Source organism: Apis dorsata, unplaced genomic scaffold (assembly GCF_000469605.1).
Source record: "Apis dorsata unplaced genomic scaffold, Apis dorsata 1.3 scaffold_376, whole genome shotgun sequence".
In the NCBI taxonomy this organism is placed as follows: Eukaryota; Metazoa; Arthropoda; class Insecta; order Hymenoptera; family Apidae; genus Apis; species Apis dorsata.
In genome coordinates, this window is record NW_006263639.1 from 917,715 (window position 1) to 936,840 (window position 19,126).

Genomic DNA, 19,126 nt, shown 5'->3' on the forward strand with positions numbered 1-19,126 from the left:
TTTTTGTTCTTTCTTTAATTATATGAAATATCTTCTTTTTATCGTGCTCCTCACTTTCTTCTGGTTCCTTAATAAAAATGTATTTGTAATCAAACACCATCTTCTTTAGCACATCAGTCTCACTGGCTTTACTTGTTTTTTCGACTGATTCATTTTTAATTGAAACATCTGCACCATCTTTTTCTATGCTTTCTAATTCTAATTTTGGTTCCGATGTAACTTTTTTCGTTTTTTGACTCTCTTTTCTTCTTTCCTTGATTACATGAAATATCTTCTTTTTATCGTGCTCCTCACTTTCTTCTGGTTCCTTAATAAAAATGTATTTGTAATCAAGCACCATCTTCTTTAGCACATCAGTTTCACTAGCTTTACTTGTTTTTTCGACTGATTCATTTTTAATTGAAACATCTGCACCATCTTTTTCTATGCTTTCTAATTCTAATTTTGGTTCCGATGTAACTTTTTTCGTTTTTTGACTCTCTTTTCTTCTTTCCTTGATTACATGAAATATCTTCTTTTTATCGTGCTCCTCACTTTCTTCTGGTTCCTTAATAAAAATGTATTTGTAATCAAGCACCATCTTCTTTAGCACATCAGTTTCACTAGCTTTACTTGTTTTTTCGACTGATTCATTTTTAATTGAAACATCTGCATCATCTTTTTCTATGCTTTCTAATTCTAATTTTGGTTCCGATGTAACGTTTTTCGTTTTTTGACTTTCTTTTTTTCTTTCTTTGATTAAATGAAATATCTTCTTTTTATCATGCTCCTCACTTTCTTCTGATTCTTTAACAGAAATGTATTTACAATCAAGCATTTGTTTCTTTGAAACTTCAATCTCATTGGCTTTATTGGTTTTTGCGATTGGTTCATCCTTAATTGAAATATCTCCATTATTTTTTTCTATGCTTTCTAATTCTAATTTTGGTTCCGATGTAGTTTTTTTCGTTTTTTGATCCTTTTTTCTTCTTTCCTTGATTACATGAAATATCTTCTTTTTATCATGCTCCTCACTTTCTTCTGGTTCCTTAATAGAAATGTATTTACAATCAAGCACCTGCTTCTTTGACACTTCAATCTCACTGGCTTTAGTCATTTTTTCGACTGGTTCATTCTTAATTGAAACATCTGTACCATCTTTTTCTATACTTTCCAATTCTAATTTTGGTTCCGATGTAATTTTTTTTGCTTTTTGGCTCTTTTTTCTTCTTTCTTTGATTGCATGAAATATCTTCCTTTTATCATGTTCCTCACTTTCTTCTGGTCCCTTAATAAAAATATATTTATAATCAAGCACCATCTTCTTTAACACATCAGTTTCACTGGCTTTAGTTGTTTTTTCTATTGGTTCATCCTTAATTGAAACATCTTTATCATCTTTTTCTATGCTTTCTACTTCTAAATTTGGTTCCGATGTAACTTTTTTCGTTTTTTGGCTCTCTTTTCTTCTTTCCTTGATTATATGAAATATCTTCTTTTTATCATGCTCCTCACTTTCTTCTGGTTCCTTAATAGAAATATATTTACAATCAAACACCTTCTTCTTTGACACATCAGTCTTACTGGTTTTACACGTTCTCACACTTTCCCTACTTTTAATATTTATCTGAATCGGCCCAATAATTTCAGACTTCTTTTCAATTCTTAACATTTTAACCTCATTCTCAATTTTACTCGTTTCTCTGCTACGAGCAATCTTCGTGTCTATCGGTTTTACTTCACAAACCTTCTCGATTTCATCATCTTTCGCTCTCTCATCCGTTTCTTCTTTTTCTTTCCTCATCTCTTTCAACTCTCCAGCCTTGCAAACCTCGACTCTCGTAACGATGTGGGGCGGCAGTTTCAACAACGATGCACATTTCACATTATACGCGTTTCCTTTTTGGTCGATATTTAATTGGAGTTTTTTTTTATCCTCATCAATGCTCTCCTCGGACGAAGTCGTCTCACAGGTGCAGATCTCCACGCTCGACTTCGATTCAACCCCTTTCTCCTTCGTACTCTTCGCACCACTCTCCCCAGTCCCCGTGTCTTTATGCATCGCGGTTCCAGTATCAGACGTATCCTTTATTTTAACATTTCGCCTTATGCATACTGAATCCTGGAAATATTCACGCGGTTGCAGGCAAAGCTTCTTATGGCTGCGTGGGCAGTGTGAAAACGGATCGGGCGACTCGAATATCTTGCCCTGCACGTAAGGCTCGAACAGATGCGCGTCCGCGATACCGAACATGCATCTGGATTCGGAGAATTGTTGGATGGCTCTCGAGGTGAGAGTGGGCAGAGGCAGGGGTATCGCGACACTTCTCCTTCTATCGAATTCCATCTCCACTTGCCGGATTTTCGCTCGGACGGTGATTAAACGGCTCTCGGCGATCACTCTTTGCGAGCTATAAGGCGAGTAGTTCACGTTAAGTTGCTCGTCGGTTTCCTTTTGCCTCAAGACGGCGAGCAGGTGTCGCAACTCCTCGTTCGTCTTGGTGCAGAGCACGGCTGGATCTATGGGGCCGGCGGTTTCCACCTGGAAACATCGATAGACGAGGTGGTGAACGGAATGGGAACGAAGGAAGGGATGCTCGTGAAGAAAGAATATATTTTTATTATTATTCGCAGCTTCTCTTCGTTAAAAATTACGCGAACAAGGATGATTCGGCAGTAATTTGATTGAGTTTTGCACTTGTAATTAGGTACGATGATATTTTGTGAAACGAATTTGAACGATGTTGATGTCTCATTGGGATTATCAGGAGCGAAGAAAGATAGATGGTAAGGCTGAAGAAGGCATGAATTCTTATTGAAAATGATTTTTACGAGTAAAATGAAATCAAATTAAATGAGAGATGGAGTAAAATATATTTATACAGATATATATGTATATAATTTAATTCTCGAACAGATACAATGCAATAGATAAATACAAAAACGCAGGACATTTCTTATATTACAACTTAAACCTAAATTTAATTTTCTTGAACCAGAAGAAATAATTTCTAATTTAATCTGAAGGTCCGTCTTTGTAAAACCCAACAAGGCCCCTTATACAAATCGCTTAACAAAACGAAACCCACCTCATACCCATATCCCTGACACTCCATCACCTTCTTGTTGATCAAACTCTCGACCTGCGCCTTCAGCACGTTCACCTTCACCTGCACCAGCGTGAGCAACGGAATAATATTCGCCGGTGGATTCGTGGTCATATGGAGATTGATCAAAGCGTTCAACTGCTGCGCGCTCCTCGCTTCGGACAGCAACTGTTCCTTGTTAAGGGTATTTAGACACATTTGGGCCTTCTCCATCGTCTCCTCCATGGTGGTCGTTATATTAGAGCCAGGTATTCTCCTCAGGATCAAACGTGTAGCGCAACAAGATATAATCCCTGGAAGTGTCAAAAATTGCGATGCCAATGCTTGAAGACTTATGGAAGCTGGACAGTTCCGTTTCGAGCAAATAGTGTCATCGTCTGTAGGTGTGCAATGATGCTCCTCCTCTACCTTGAGCATGTGGCAGCAGCATCCGTGGGGATAGCCCTTGCCGGTTGCTTGTCTGTTTTGCCAACAATGCGAGCAATGAACGCGAGGTTGTCCAAACGAGTTGTAGATAGGCATAGGGATAGGATAGGGATAGAAGGAGGGTGGATAGGAGATTGGTTGTGATGGATTGACATTCGTCAATTGTGCTGTTGTCTGCTGGTGTATTGGGTTTCCTTGAGCGGTTTGACTGGCTTGTTGGTGACAGGTGGCCGGCAAAATAAATATGGAACTCGTCCCATTCATGCAGTTGCGTATCTGGTCAAGAACATTTTGTGGGAGGATAGTGTAATTTGGTTGTGTTTGTACGTTTGTAGATGTAGGTATATTGGGATATGTTTGTTGAAATATTGGCAGGTAAGAGCTTTTCGGGTTTTGCATGGGGTTTGGTTGGTACTGGTGATTCGCCATGTATACATCCTCTTGATGGAATTGGTAGCATGGTTGCTTGAACGGATCTGTATCGATAATTTGTTGAGATTAGAAGGTTTGGAATATTTATTTGGAATAATTATTTACAGTCGTAATCCTTCTCGTCGATTTCGATGATCTCGATATAGATGGCATGATTTTGAACTTTTTTTTATATATGTTTATCATTCGATTTTAATCATAAAGAAAAATATTAAAACATATATAGCTAGAATTGGAGAATTTGTCATAAATAAATGTTGATAATATTTTGTGAATATTTTGAAAATTGTTCAGAATGTTGAGCTTGATAATGTATTTAAGATCGAAATCGAAGAAAAGAACATTTTTGCAAATAATTATATATATTTTAAATATAATATAATAGTTTTGAATTTTTTGTCTATTAATTATATTTGGTATAATCTATATTTTATAATATAAATGATTAAAAAGGAATTGTTTCTGAGATCTGAATTATTGATAAAGTAAAAATGTATTAAAAGAGATTAAAATTTTCACAATATTTTGTTTAAAAAATTATTAACATAACTATATTCTTTTATGAAAATATTTATACAAAGCGGTTTAAAAATTGTATCGTAATCGTAAAAATTCTTTTGACGTATTAAAAATAACATTCTTTTATGAGGCATTCTTTTAGAAACAATTGATTACGAAAGTAAATAGAATTGTATCTAGAAAAAAACTAAACGTACTTAAAAAAGTTCTAATTGATTTTTTTTTAAATTTGAAATTCCGAATACATCTTTTATTGAAATATTTAATTTTCAATCGATATTATACGCATAGATTAAAATTAATTTTTTCAACAAAAGAATTATTCAAAATATAATGTACAATACAATTTAAATTTACATGAAAATTACAAATTTACATTCAATCAAAATGACAAAATCTATGTTTACAATATTTTTTGCAAAATTTTTCAAAATATATATTTTTTTTTTATATATATTTTTATATATTTTATATTAGCAAATTTGTAGAGAGATAATTCTATATAAAAACGAAAATCGAAAATAAAGATTAAAATTTTTTAATTTATAGCTTGTACGAAAAATCATACCGTGTTTAACCATATATTATATTACTCAATTAAATTTTTTAAAGCTAAATCCTTTTAATATTTTTCAATATTTTTCAAATTAAAAAACAAAAAACTAATTAACTGCTGGTTTCTGACAATGGCAATATGTTAAAAAATTACAAAATTCGTATCAGCGTACCGCAATGAAAAACCTTCATTAGTTTCTCAAAGGATTTCATTAAATCCAATCTGGTCGACCGTGATTTACGGTCTCAAAAGCGATATTTGCCATCGAAATCCCATCTCTTTCGATAATCAGATAGATATCCTATACAAGATGTTAATATATTCGTAGAATATATCTTTTGGAATTTGATTCTAAAAGCCAAAAACAAAACAAAAATTGAATAGAAAATTCTTGAATAGAAAATTTGGAATATTGCTGATAATTTAGAATACCAAAGTTTCTAAAAAACTATTAATGTTATCAAATTTAATATATCGTAATATCGTAAATAATAAAAGCGAATGATGTTTGTGCAAAAATTTGCAATTTTAATATTCCGATTTAATCTGCAGAAGAATAAAACGTGAATTTCCAAAAATTTTTCAGTTTTTAAATATTTGATCGTTGAAATTATAGTTAAAATATAATCAAAATTTTGAAGTAAATTATTTAATTTATTCATTTGTATTTTAATTTTATTTTTCAATTTTATGAATTCTGGAAATATTCCAAAAATATAAAATATGACACGAAATTTTAAATTTTAATATCATGTTGTTAATTTGGAATATTGAAAATGAAGATAATTTGAATATTATATATTTCAAAGATTATATTTTCATTTACTATTTAGATAATAGTAAATGATGAGAAGATAAGTTATGAATAACTTAAAAAAAAAAATGATTATTTTATTATATAAAATTTATATTTTATAAAGATTTTGAAAAACAATTGACTATAATATAATAATAAAAAATATGGAGATTAAAATTTAAAAATCAATATTTATTTAATATTATAGTTTCTATATTTTTACATTTGATTAGATTGCAAAATTTATTTTTATTTTTTAAATTTTAAATAGAAGATGATTTGAAATTTCGTTTTTCTAAATTAATTTGTACTTTAATGAAATCTTTGTTTTACGTCAATTTTTAAGTTAAATCAAAATTTGAAATACTTTATTTTTTTAAATATGATTATATCATATTTCTATACTTTAAAATATTTCTAATAGTTTATTAATTTCAATGTTATTTAATTTTATTTATTCCCAATTTTTAGAATAATTTTTTATTTTAAATATACTGCATTATTTATTTTTTTTGATTATTTCAATTAATTTATTAATATTATTAACAACTTAAATTTGCGTTAAATCAAAGGAATAAACTTCAATTACTTATAATTTAATAAATAATTCTTAATTAAATTATTTATATATATCAAATTTTATATATAATTTATATACCAAATACCAAACCTATATTTTATATACCAAATTTTGTATTTGTTTCGATTCCTATAATTGATATCAAGATCAATTATAAAAAATCAAAGAATCTCCCACGAATACATCAACACCTTACGTTACACATATATACGAACTGTTAATAACTTTTGTTAACACGAATACCTTGCGGATTTGTCGAATAAATACAAGGGGCAGTTTGCATTTGTTGCGTGACCATTCGGGGTTGTTGGAATACCCTGCTTTGTTCAGGCACGTTGGGCACGCCTGTTGACATTTGTATATTGTAAGGTATATTCATCATCGAGGAGGTTATATCAGTTGGATCTGTATTTTTCTGTGGATTTCGCACCACAAACCCGTGCGGTTATTTTGAAGTATTAAATTTAGTGTTGCCTCACGGGTTTCGTGGCGATCCTGTCACATGGAATTTTGAATTACGGAAACCTGAAGGGATTGTTGGATTTGGTGTTGGTTTACGGGTGACGGTTGGGCTATTGATAAATTCCACTTTATCAGTACATGAAGTTGCGTATTAAATATTATTTTATACAATGTGTCTTGAATTTAATTGTTAATTTTGAAAGGGGATATATAAAAAAAAGTCCTAATTCTTTTTTTTTTTTTGTTTTTTACTTCATTCTCAAGAAAATCACAAAAAAAAGAAATAAAATAGTTTCCATTTTTCCATTTATTTATCACTTGTGTATTTATGATATTTCTATTTATTTAAGATAAATGGTGACCTGAACATTGATACATGATAGCATTATATCTAATATTAATCGTTCTAAGTACAATTAAACATTGATATTATTTGATACATTGCAGCTATAATTGCATCTTTCATTTAATTGCTTTCTTAAACTAATTATTATTAAAAACTTTCTTCTTTAAAGTTCGCTGCAAAAAACTCGAGAAGTATGACATTTGATTGGAGTTGTCGTAGTTTTTCTCTATTTCCAATTCGTGGATAATTTCTATTCAATCAGATTCGAACTATTACGAATTCTAAACTGGACAATTGTCAATATTTCAGATCATGTAAAAACAAGATGAAGTATTTGTAAAAAATCGCGAAATAGAATCATTCATGTAAATAGAAATACTATGAATGCATAAGTGTTAATAAAAAAGTAATTAGGAAAAACAATTTTAAAAAAATATGTTGTATTATTTTATGTTAATAATTATTTATATTATTTAACGATGTGTTATATACTTGTTTGAAGGACTTGATTCTTGTTTATAGAATGTTAAAGCATTTTTCTCGAGATGGTTAATAATTAAAGTATTGCAATAATTCACCTATGTAATATGTAGGATATTTGAACAGAAGAATTGAATAGAAGAAATTAGAGAGATAACTCTGTAATTAAATTTTATTAATTTTATTTATTATTAAAAATACATATGAATTATTGTTATATATAAATGGTAAATTTTACGACCAAATGGAAAAAACTTCAATATTAAATGAAGGAATTTTAATATTTTCAATTATATTTCAACAAAATTGATTTCTATTTAAAACTAAAAAATTGTATCCAAATTATTTCAATTTTTAAACTTATTAAAATTTTCACTTTATTTATAATAAGAAAAAGAAGTGAAAGATTAAGAAAGATTATAAATATATACAATTTTTTAATTAAAATTTTATAAAATTATTAAACTTAATATTCCATTATATTTAATGTTTGAGAACTAAAATTCTTTTAATAAAAGAACAAGAATAAGAATAATAAAGAAAAAAAAAGAGAGAGAAGAAAATTAGAAATTAAAATTAAAAATCTTTGATATTTGAAATTAATTTTCAAATATTTTAAATTTTTCATATGAAGTTGTATGTATTTTTCTATATTCTATGAAATGAATTCACTTTAAATTTGCAATAATTTCAATTACCAATAAGAATCAGCACGTGAATCGCAGTAAAGTTCAAATAGTTTCATCTGGTATTAAAATGAGGCAAAGTAAAACTTTTAAAAGACAAAGGACGAGCTCCGTTTAGTTCAGGATTTACCAAAGTAATCACGTTAGAATTAAAATCACTTGTTGGAGCTTTTTCAGATTGCTATGTCGTTGCACTGCAAAGACCCTATGAAATTCAATGAATCGTCCCCTAGAAAATTTTTTTTATTTTATAATTGTCGTATCCATGATTCTATTTATTCTAATTTTCTTGCTTGCAATTCATTGATATCGATCTCGCCAATCTCTGCGAATTAATTAAACATTGAATTAATAAAATGCTATATATTAATTCTCTACTTTGAACTAGCTTTAACAAATGATACATTATATCATTAAAAATATATGCAAAAAACGTGATAATTTATATTCACTATTTATAAGTAAACATACATTGAGAAATAAAAAGAATATTCAATTTTTTAAACTTTAATTTGCAATTTTATTACATTGTTAAATATTTGGAAAATATTCTAAACATACATGTGTAAATATTATCAAGGATATATGTATATATAAAAAATATGTTGTACTCAAAAATATAATAAAATGAAAGTATAAAACTTGAATTTTAATTTATAATTTTATTAAATAATAATAATCAAACATTTAGATAAAATATTTCTAAAACAAAAATGTATATATATATTATATTATTAAAAAAAATACGTGTATAAAGAATATGCTCTTTATATTTATTATTATAGATAAAAATAAAATATAAAAAATAAAAAAATAACATCAATGTAATATCCTCATAGATTTTAGATATATAATCTATTTTTAAGCATACAATATATATAATATATACATATAATATATGAATAATAGATATAAATAACATATGTATATAATATTATTTTCTCTATATATAATTGTTTTCTTTTTCGAGATATTTGCAAAAAATAATTTCCATTATTACATTGAATTTTCTCTACACGTGGTAACATGTATGTGCTTTATTTATTATACATATGGTAGCCAGCACTAAAATGTGCAGCACATTTTTGGTATTCAGTATATCATTGTAATTTCGATCGTCCAATTACATTTTATATTTTATTTTATTTTCAAATCCAATAGAAGTTTCAATGTAATATCACCATTTTTACACATGGTTTGAAAATTAAGGCCAATTACACACACAGATACACACATAGATATATTATTGAATTTTCTAAAGATTATTAAAAACTGAAAATGTTTTTAACAAAATTAATACTGTAATTTATTGAGATAAAATTATATATATTTATTTATAATTACACTATAATTACAATTATTTATATATAAAATAAATATTTAATTCGATTGTTTTTAAGAATCATTATCATTTATGAGGTAATCACACATTATAAATTCACTCAGTATAGAATTTTTTAACACTATAATTCGTAATAACAATGTTCTGTTAAATAAGTTCTATTATTTAACACAAACACATATTCCGATTATTCACACAATTGAATAACTTATTTCGTATTTTGTAAAAAGTTTATTTATTAATAAATTATCAAACAAACTTTTAAACTGATTAAAATCGATCAAAAATATCGTAAATTCACTCTCGCGTCAGCCATTCGCGAACTGTTCGTCAAGTCGTAAACCATCTGCGGCCGTGTCGCATCATGGAATAAGCTTGTTTGTGACGTCATTAGAAGATAAGAGCCTTCATTATCTTGGCAGCGAGGGGGGCCGGCACGCGTAACGATTCTCCTACGATATTTCCAGCTGGCCACTTGCGACCAACTCGTCGCGACGCGTACATCGATGTTAACCGATATACTACACGATTTATCACGACCGATTTGACACGTATCCATAACCCTACGAGAATCAATCTCGCGTCAATCGAAGTTAACATAGGTGTCGATCGAAAATAATCGATATCGGTAAGAAAGTATTCGAAAATATCGACCCAGTGTATTTAATTCGCAAGTATTCACCAGAAAGTGAATTATCGATGTGAAACCAAGGAAGTGTATACATGTAAAATATATAGATTTTAGTTTGTACATGTGTTCCAGTTATTTTCGTTATCGTTATCGTTACGAGGAAAGTTATCAAATCGTCCCAATTTCACCGACGCAGTCAGCAGATATAGTAGATACCGGCTTCGATCCACGAGTTCAGCATTGCGCTCTTTTCCTTATATTAAAAAGCATTATCTCTTACAAGAAAACGCCGGCGCCATTATTGTTGACTCGCGCAATCAATCAACGCGACGTTTGAACTTTAAACGTCCAATAAAATTTGATACCCTCGTTGTTCTCGTGTTCGAACGTTGTGTTGCATTAATAAGCTTTTCGATAAGCGTAAGGAAAACATTACCGCCATTATTGTTGACTCATGTATAATCATCAGTCACTCGACTCGTGCAGAGATCGTTGTTTTAGAAATCTAGATCTCGAAGAACGTTCCATAACTATGAAGTCTCACGAGATTTGGGAGCGGAGCATCGCCTTCATCGAGCATGAATTGCTTCCGGAAATGGTGCACGATCGGTACTTCTGCGAGCCAAATTCCAGGGAATTCGTCGAGTTCGACTCGGCCACGATTCGTCTCGATGAGCTGAGCCGAAGCAGCGAGATTTATCGCGTCACGGTTGTGGTCAAGTTCTCCGGCGAGCCACGTAGCTTCCCACTAGTTTTGAAATTGCTTCCAGAGGAGGGGGCAGAGCACACGGGCCGAACGGCGTTCGATGCGTTCCAGAACGAGGAAATGTTCTACTCGAAGATGGCCCCTAAATACGGGCCTGATTTGGTTCCAAAGTGTTATCTGTCCGATCTGGGTCGTTATGGAAGGACAGTGATCGTGTTGGAGGATCTGGAGAAGGATGATTACAAGCAGGTTGACGGTGAACTGGACGAGAATCATTTGAAATTATGCGTGCAAGTTTTGGCCAAGTTTCACGCGAGAGGGTTGAGGCTGAAGGAGACCGAGCCAGGGATCTTCAGGGAGTTCGAGGCGAAACTTCTTGAAATTTCCCTCACCGAGGAGGCTATGCTCCATTATGAGAAGAGATCGACTAGGTAATTGATCCTTTCTTGGAAATGGTTGGAATGCTTGTGCTAATATTGTAAAGCAGAGATTTTGTTGGTATCTGTATATACATGATATTGTTTAAATGTTGGAAGGAGAGTAAGTAATATTTGAGTAGGGTTTGTCTTATTGAATAAAAAGTATATGACAGTAATATAATAGCTGAATTTTAAAATTAATTCTTGAAGATGTTAGACATTATGTCTATTATATATTCTTCGATAATATATGATGTAATATATAGTATATTTATTGATAATATTCTAGACATATTTTTAAACTAGTTTTTTGAAAAGTTTATCTTGATTAAATAATATTTTAAATCACAAATTTTTAAATTAATTAATTCACATTCTAAGAAAAAACAAAAAGAAATATTATGTGATCATTAAATTTATAAATGGTGATTGATAATCTCCAAAGTAGAAATATCTATTTATACTTGCAGAAGAAATATTTTACTCATCGAATCTTTCTCACGATCAAAAATGTACTTATACTTTATCATAAAATGAAAAGTATAAATCATGTGTCTAAAAAAATCCAAAAGAAAGATATTGTAACAGTATAATTTTTCTTCTCAATAATATATTGCTATAAACGATGACCAAACATCTTACAGTATCCGTTCTTTTCTTCTAATCATCAATCAAAATCTTTCTTTCATGTAATGAGGAAATTAATAAGGAACATAAATAATTATGAATCTTTGTAATTTTAATTAAGTGTTATTAATATTACTTAATAATTCCATTTAAATAAACAACATTTCATTTTTTCTTGCCGAAGAATATATAGTAACAAAGTAAGAATAGTTACAAGGATTATAAATTTTATTATGAGTTTTAATCAAACAATATAAATTTAAAACTGTAATTTTAAAAAATCTTATTGTTATCATTGCTATCAATACTTATAATCAATGGGGCTTAATAAATATATTATTAAGATCTTAATATCTTATTAGAATTTTTATATCTTAAATTTTCTTTAACTTTATCTTTTAGTTTTTTTAATAAATAATTTTTAATAGATTTATGATAAAAGTTGCAAAAAAAAAATATCGATAAGAATTACGATTTTAAATAAAAAAATATTATAAAATATTATAATATTGATTTGAAAAGTTATTGGATTATATCAATTGTATATTTTTCCTTTGCATCAATAACTTAAAAATTATAAATTTTAAATTTGCAACTTTATTATTATAGTAAATATCTATATAATATAAAAGAATTTGCATTTCATCTAATAAAAAAGAGAAGATAAATCTAATGTGAAATTTATAAATTTATAAATTGTTCATTATAAATTTTTATTAGATTATAAAATATATAAATATAAAATATATAAAATATGTATGTACATTTATGTCTCTAATTATTATTAAAAAAATTATATTGTATTGCATATGTTATAATCTCATCGTTGATCGATTTAATATCACAGACTGGTAATATTAACATTATCGATGTCAGTACCAATGGTATAGCAATTTCTGTATTAGTGTAATAATCCAAGCGCAATTGAGCTGGACAGAATCCAAAATTGATCGAATTTGAAATCATCAACAAATTGATGTCAATCAATTAATAATTAATTTGTTAGAAAATCTGAAGTTCAAATATCAAATATCATAATCTCGTGATTTCATTAATAATGATCTTAATTTTTTATATTTCGGAAGGATATTTCTTGAAATTATAATTCATTTTCTCAATTTCGATTTATTAAAAAGAAAAATTGAATAACAATAATAAATCTTAATAAATCTCATAAGACAAATTATTAAAAATATTTTATTTCATTTGAACTCTGATTAAAATTTTTTTATTACTCAGAATTCTCATGTACGCACTTTAATGTAATTACATATTGTAAATCAGTATACCTTTCGAACATATATATACATCTTACGTTGTTAGATCATGCAGAAATCGAATAATTAATTATAAATATAAATTAAAATATATATATTTTAAAATATATAATATAATACTGCAAAGATATATTGTATTATATAAATTTTTATTCTTAATTTTATTTTATTTTCGAATTATTCCTTCGAATATGCAGTAAAAATTGCAAGATACATACATACAGATTGCAATAAATTTTTAATATATTATATACGCAGAATCTTCTCTCTAATTATATACCACTAATTGTGAAAATCATGTTTCAAATTTACTTACCTTTCAAACTCTCTTCAAAAAATTATATAATCATTATGTAATAATAATTACGCAACACAACGTATTATGTAATTGCAGAATGTTGAACATCCTTGAATCCTTATCGAACTCAGCCTTTGCCGAGAAGATGAAACGGAGATTAAACAAGAATCCAATGGAAATCGTGAAAGGTATCGTGACGGAGGTGAACGACGTTTCCACAATATGTCACGGCCATTTTTCACACGATAATCTGCTGTTCAAATATCAGAACGGGAAACCGATCGGCGCGAAGGTGATCGACTGGCAAACAATGAGATATTGTTCGCCGGCTGTCGATCTTGGGCCCATTCTACTGTATAACGTGACGCATGAGGATGGCTCGTCGAAGGTGCAGGAAATTTTGACGTTGTACATCGACACCGTCAGATCTGAATATCCAGAAGTAGACGGTCAACGACTCAGGGAAGATATCGTGGACAAATTCTTCTTTGCCGGTGTTGTTCTGTCATTCCTAGATCACATTACTGACGAAGAACTTACTCGCGTTTTGTTACTTTTGGAACAATTAGACGATTTTAACTGAACTGTTTAATTTATTCCGATTTTAATCATGATTTATATATTTCAGTGTTTTGTCTCTTTTTTCTTTTTTTTTTTATTATCAGTTAATGGATTATTTTTGCAGAAGAAATAAAATATTTTAAAGATATTTTAGATACAAGTACGGTTGGTAAAAATAATTTTTTTTTCGTTTTGTATGCCAATAAATTTAAAATCATTAATGAAATTGATTCATAAAATATGATAATGATAAAATACGTGCAATGACTGTGTAAAATATGTGCAAGAACTAATATTTTTAAAATATATGAATTATAATGTTCGTTATAATGTTTGCAAATTTATACGATCTTTGATAACGATTTTTTTAATCCATTAATTTTCATTGATCTCATAATTTATGATGATTTAATAGAATTAATTACGTTTTTTGTATGAAGATAAAAATATGAAAAATATAATCTTCAATATAAAAATATAATTATAAAATATATATAAATATATTATACATATAATTATAATTATAATTATAAAAATATAATCTTAAATATAAGTCGTCTTCCTCATTATTATTGATTTCATAGGAAAATATCATAATATATTTTCTAATCTAAATAACTTTTCTATAATCTTTTTATATTCTTTTCTTATATTCGATCGATCAATTATAAATTTATATTTTTATTTTCCAAATGTATTCGCTTAATTCTAAACACTGTAATAACAATTATAATAATAATATATATTTATTACATTTGTTTACATTTGCACGACAAAAGATTACCAGACTATATATATATATATAAATTTCATAAAAAATTTGATACTAATAAAATTATTATATCATTTTTTCCCTCCTCCCTTTCGTGAGCAACACTCATAAAGTAGCAGAACCATGAATTTCACTCGCGCAAGAATCAAGGCTTAGCGTTGGTTATGGCGATAGCGTTTACCTTTTGTACAAACGCATTCGAACCATTGAATTTGATTTTTCAGCGCGTATAACCCATACGATACGCTTTGATCGGTGCGGAAAAATCGAAATATGGATCACAGGATCTCGCCTCTTTCTGCTACTCTCATCCCTCCTCTCTATGCGCACTCCATATGTCCGCAGCTGTTACGATACACAGAATACGTATCGGCGTTGTTCCGTGAAATGTAATATTACTTTCGCCCCGAATAATGTTGCAGATGAAAAATGTACTTCAACCTCGCTCTGTTTCGGACACGGATTTATGTACACGCAAGTTATATATACAACGCATCATACTTCTCACATTCGTTATCCAGGATCAAACGTTCCTCTCTTCTTTTTTCTTTCAAATTTATACGCATGCGTCCAAATTTTGCGACTCGTCCTTTGATCGTTCACGTAAATCCACATGGAATTTGTGTTTATTCTGATGAAGATATTAAATTGATCGAATTAATTAATGATTTCAAAGAATATCAAATGTGCATTTGAAATAAAAAAAAAAGTAAAAGTTGTTAAAATATTTACCTGTTAAAATATTTACCTAGAATAGTATAGTATAGAATAACCTCTTCTTGTTTCGTAGAGTAGAAATCTTGTTTCGTAAAGTATTTAAAATATTGATTCTTGTTCTTATTTATGTTAATCGTCCTTATTGGGATATAAATTTTAAAATACTTTCGATACTTTATAAAACTGTATTGTTCGAATATGATAACGAGATAAGATATCATATCACAATACAAATTTCGTTTATGTGATACTATTGACGAAATATCTTCCATCTAAACATCCATTTTCTAATATTTATCATTGAATATTGTTTTATATAAAATAAAATAATAAGAATTATTTACGAACATATCGGAATTATCGATATTCCTAACCTCTTCGTATATATATCGAAATGTCATGAACCGATCTCTACTTAAATCTATAAACAAGAGAGAAATTTCGAATTTTAATAAAAAGAAAGATTCACTATTCAAATGACATTTCGTCGCAAAATATTTCGTCTAAAATATTTTCATTCTCATAGATAAAAATAAAATACTCACATTTATTTTAATTCTAATACGTTTCTTCGAATTCTTCAGAATTCTCTGTTAGTCTTTTGATATTTTTTAACTCAATCTCTTATATCTACGTCTAATTCTGGCTCTGGTGGAGGTGGCGCTGGTTCTGGCGCTGGCTCTGGCGCTGGCTCTGGCGCTGGCTCTGGCTCTGGCTCTGACCCTGCCTCTGACTCTGGCTCTGCCTCCGATCTAGGAATCTCTATTGTTCGAAATTGTAATATTCTAGGTAGCGGTTCGTTAATTCGAGCTTGAATTTGGCTTCTTAAATTTCTACCGATATTTTGTATGTGTTGTCCAGAGATTGACAAACAATATATAATAGCCAGGATTATGATTATTATGAGAGTAGAAATTATCATGCGACGAAAAGTGCATCTTGTGTTCATTGTGGCCTTTATGAGTGGTTTGCATGATGGTAGGAGATCCTTCGTTGTGATGTAACATTTTAAGGTCTGAGACGATGTGCTGCTTTCATTGCAATCGCACACCGCCTCCACTATAGAGAGACCCATTCACGTTTTTGGAATTTTGACGATTCGGGTGCCAAACGTTTAATTGTACACGCTGGATTTCGATTGCGGAAGTCGATAGTCTGATTTTATGCGCTCGTTGGTTTCTGTTCTGTGTGTGTGGCTTAACGGGTGTTCCTCGAGTAATCACGAATTATGCGAATGTATATGTTCCATTGATTAAACGAAAGGCGAAATTTCTTTTTTTATTGTTATTTATGATTTTTAAAATATAAGAATAAAATTTGTCTTTTATAGTAATATTTAAATCTTATTCATGACAAGTAGTGAACAGAAATTGCTTTCTAATATATTTAAACTGATAAATAAATTTTGTAACAAAATTTGTCTTGCAGATTATTATTTTCGTTCGATTTTTGATTCGATAATTTACAACTTAAAAAATTTAATTGATTAAATAATTTAATAATTTTTCATTAATTGTGATTTTCATTTTTATGGTTAAAAGCTTTTTCGCATAATTGGATTATTAATATAAATATGATAAATTTTCAAGAAATATAAAGTACTTTCATAATAAATAAATCAATTATGTGGCTGTTTTAAATCTAAAATAAACTAAATAAAGTAAAATATATGATGGATGGTAGAAAAGCGTAGATATAGTTCATTAATTATTTCATGAAAATATTTTAAGCCAGTCTTCCTTGAACTGATCAAAATATAATTAATGATATAATTTCCAGATATCATTAAAATAACTGTATTCTACGTTGCAATTCTATTAATTAATTATTTTATTTCTATTTTCACATCTCATATTCTTTTATTTTTACATAAATTCAATTTGGAAATTTCAATTAAATGTTTAACAAGACATAGAAATGATGTATCTATTTCAGTTATTACATTATAAAACAATATACTTAAGATATATGATATATCTATATTAATGTCACTGAAAATGATACAAAAAGTGACAGTTATCAATTAATAATAGATATATTCAATGTAAATAAAAATAGTTTTTTAAATATGCAATGAAAATATTTTAAAAATTCTATTTTGTAGTAATTTAATGTTAAATATAAAGTGTACAATTATATTTCTATCTTTTATTCATATATTTATCTTATTATTAAAAATTTGAATTTATGTATTCATTTTAGGTTACGAATTTTTACTATTAACATTTTTTTTCTCTTTTGTATCGATATATATCTTCTTTGTTTTTGTATTGTATTTTATGTTGATTCAATCAGTATAAAATATTTTCAATAAAATTACACATAATAATTACACATATATATGTTTATCTTAATAAATAATTTTTGTACAAAATCTATTTACAATACACAAACATAATTTATAAATTATTTATAAATTATAAAAATTATGTATTATTTATAAAAGTTCTTTTTGATGTTTTGGTGATTTAAAATTTCTTTCATAAATCTTATTTAATATTACATGTATATTATAAAAATTGCATAATGATTTGAATTTGAATTAGTGAAGCGAATGGAATAACGCAATTTTTGTTCTTTTATTGTATTCTTCACATTATATTTTCAAAATAAACTTATTAAATATTAAATTCTATAAATTTATAAAAAGAACAAATTAATTAAAAATTATGATACTTATGCTATATGTATAATTAAAAATATATAATTAAATAAATTTATTATATTAATTCTGTTTTAGGTCACAGATTCTAAAAAGAACATACGATATATAACTGACAAATATTAATTTTAATTTATTTTATTTAAATAAAATGAGTTAAACATTGTATAATAATATACTTCATAATAAAGTAAAAATTATATTTATTATAAAAATATCTCTTTTAAAAAAATCTATGAAAAATACAATATTACATTATTGAATTTGAAGTATTGTAACATTATACTACTAAATAGGCAAATAAAACGAAGAAAAAAAAAGTTAATTCATTAATTCATTTTTCAAAAAAATATTTATATATTACATGTAGGATAATTTCAAAATAGTCCATATTTCAAAAAATGTCTAAAATTTAAATATTTAGAAACTATTTATTAGAAATTAAAAATTAGAAATTAGAAATTATTTGTCCTAAAACATATAATAATCAATAGAAGTATAAAATTTATTTTATGAGAATATTAATAAATATGAAACAATAAAATAATAATTTTTACAAATAATATTGTATTCTTAATACATTATGATATAACTACAATTTTAAATTGGATCAATATCGATTTTAGTTAAGATTTTGTGGAAATAAATATAAAATTCATAAAATATAAATATAAATTCATGTTCAATTACAAACATATATATGGAATTATTTAGATTTGATATATCATTTCTTATATGCCAGAGA

The 19,126-nt window shown here is 27.8% G+C and overlaps 3 protein-coding genes across 3 annotated transcripts in view; 1 reads left to right on the forward strand and 2 right to left on the reverse strand.

Moving 5' to 3' along the window:
* The window catches only part of LOC102676009 (myb-like protein X), a 9,916-nt gene extending 2,843 nt beyond the window's left edge, over positions 1 to 7,073 (reverse strand). The window contains exons 1-3 of the mRNA XM_031511991.1: positions 6,639 to 7,073; positions 3,069 to 3,988; positions 1 to 2,521 (exon numbers count right to left, since the gene is read on the reverse strand). The exon at positions 1 to 2,521 is cut by the window's left edge and continues 909 nt beyond it. Of these exons, the coding sequence (XP_031367851.1) occupies positions 1 to 2,521; positions 3,069 to 3,988; positions 6,639 to 6,777 (3,580 nt within the window). The 5' untranslated portion in view covers positions 6,778 to 7,073. The remainder of the gene's footprint in view (positions 2,522 to 3,068; positions 3,989 to 6,638) is intronic.
* Positions 7,074 to 10,796: 3,723 nt separating this feature from the next.
* LOC102673952 lies at positions 10,797 to 14,375 on the forward strand. Its single transcript, XM_006618847.2, has 2 exons — positions 10,797 to 11,479; positions 13,766 to 14,375. The coding sequence occupies exons 1-2, from the start codon at positions 10,797 to 10,799 to the stop codon at positions 14,250 to 14,252; spliced, it is 1,170 nt and encodes a 389-aa protein (XP_006618910.1). The 3' UTR covers positions 14,253 to 14,375.
* A 1,960-nt stretch (positions 14,376 to 16,335) lies between these two features.
* On the reverse strand, positions 16,336 to 16,860 carry LOC116186006 (transformation/transcription domain-associated protein-like). The gene has a single exon (XM_031511996.1). It carries the CDS (start codon positions 16,792 to 16,794, stop codon positions 16,336 to 16,338), a length of 459 nt encoding a protein of 152 aa, XP_031367856.1. The 5' UTR covers positions 16,795 to 16,860.
* Positions 16,861 to 19,126: the final 2,266 nt, after the last annotated feature.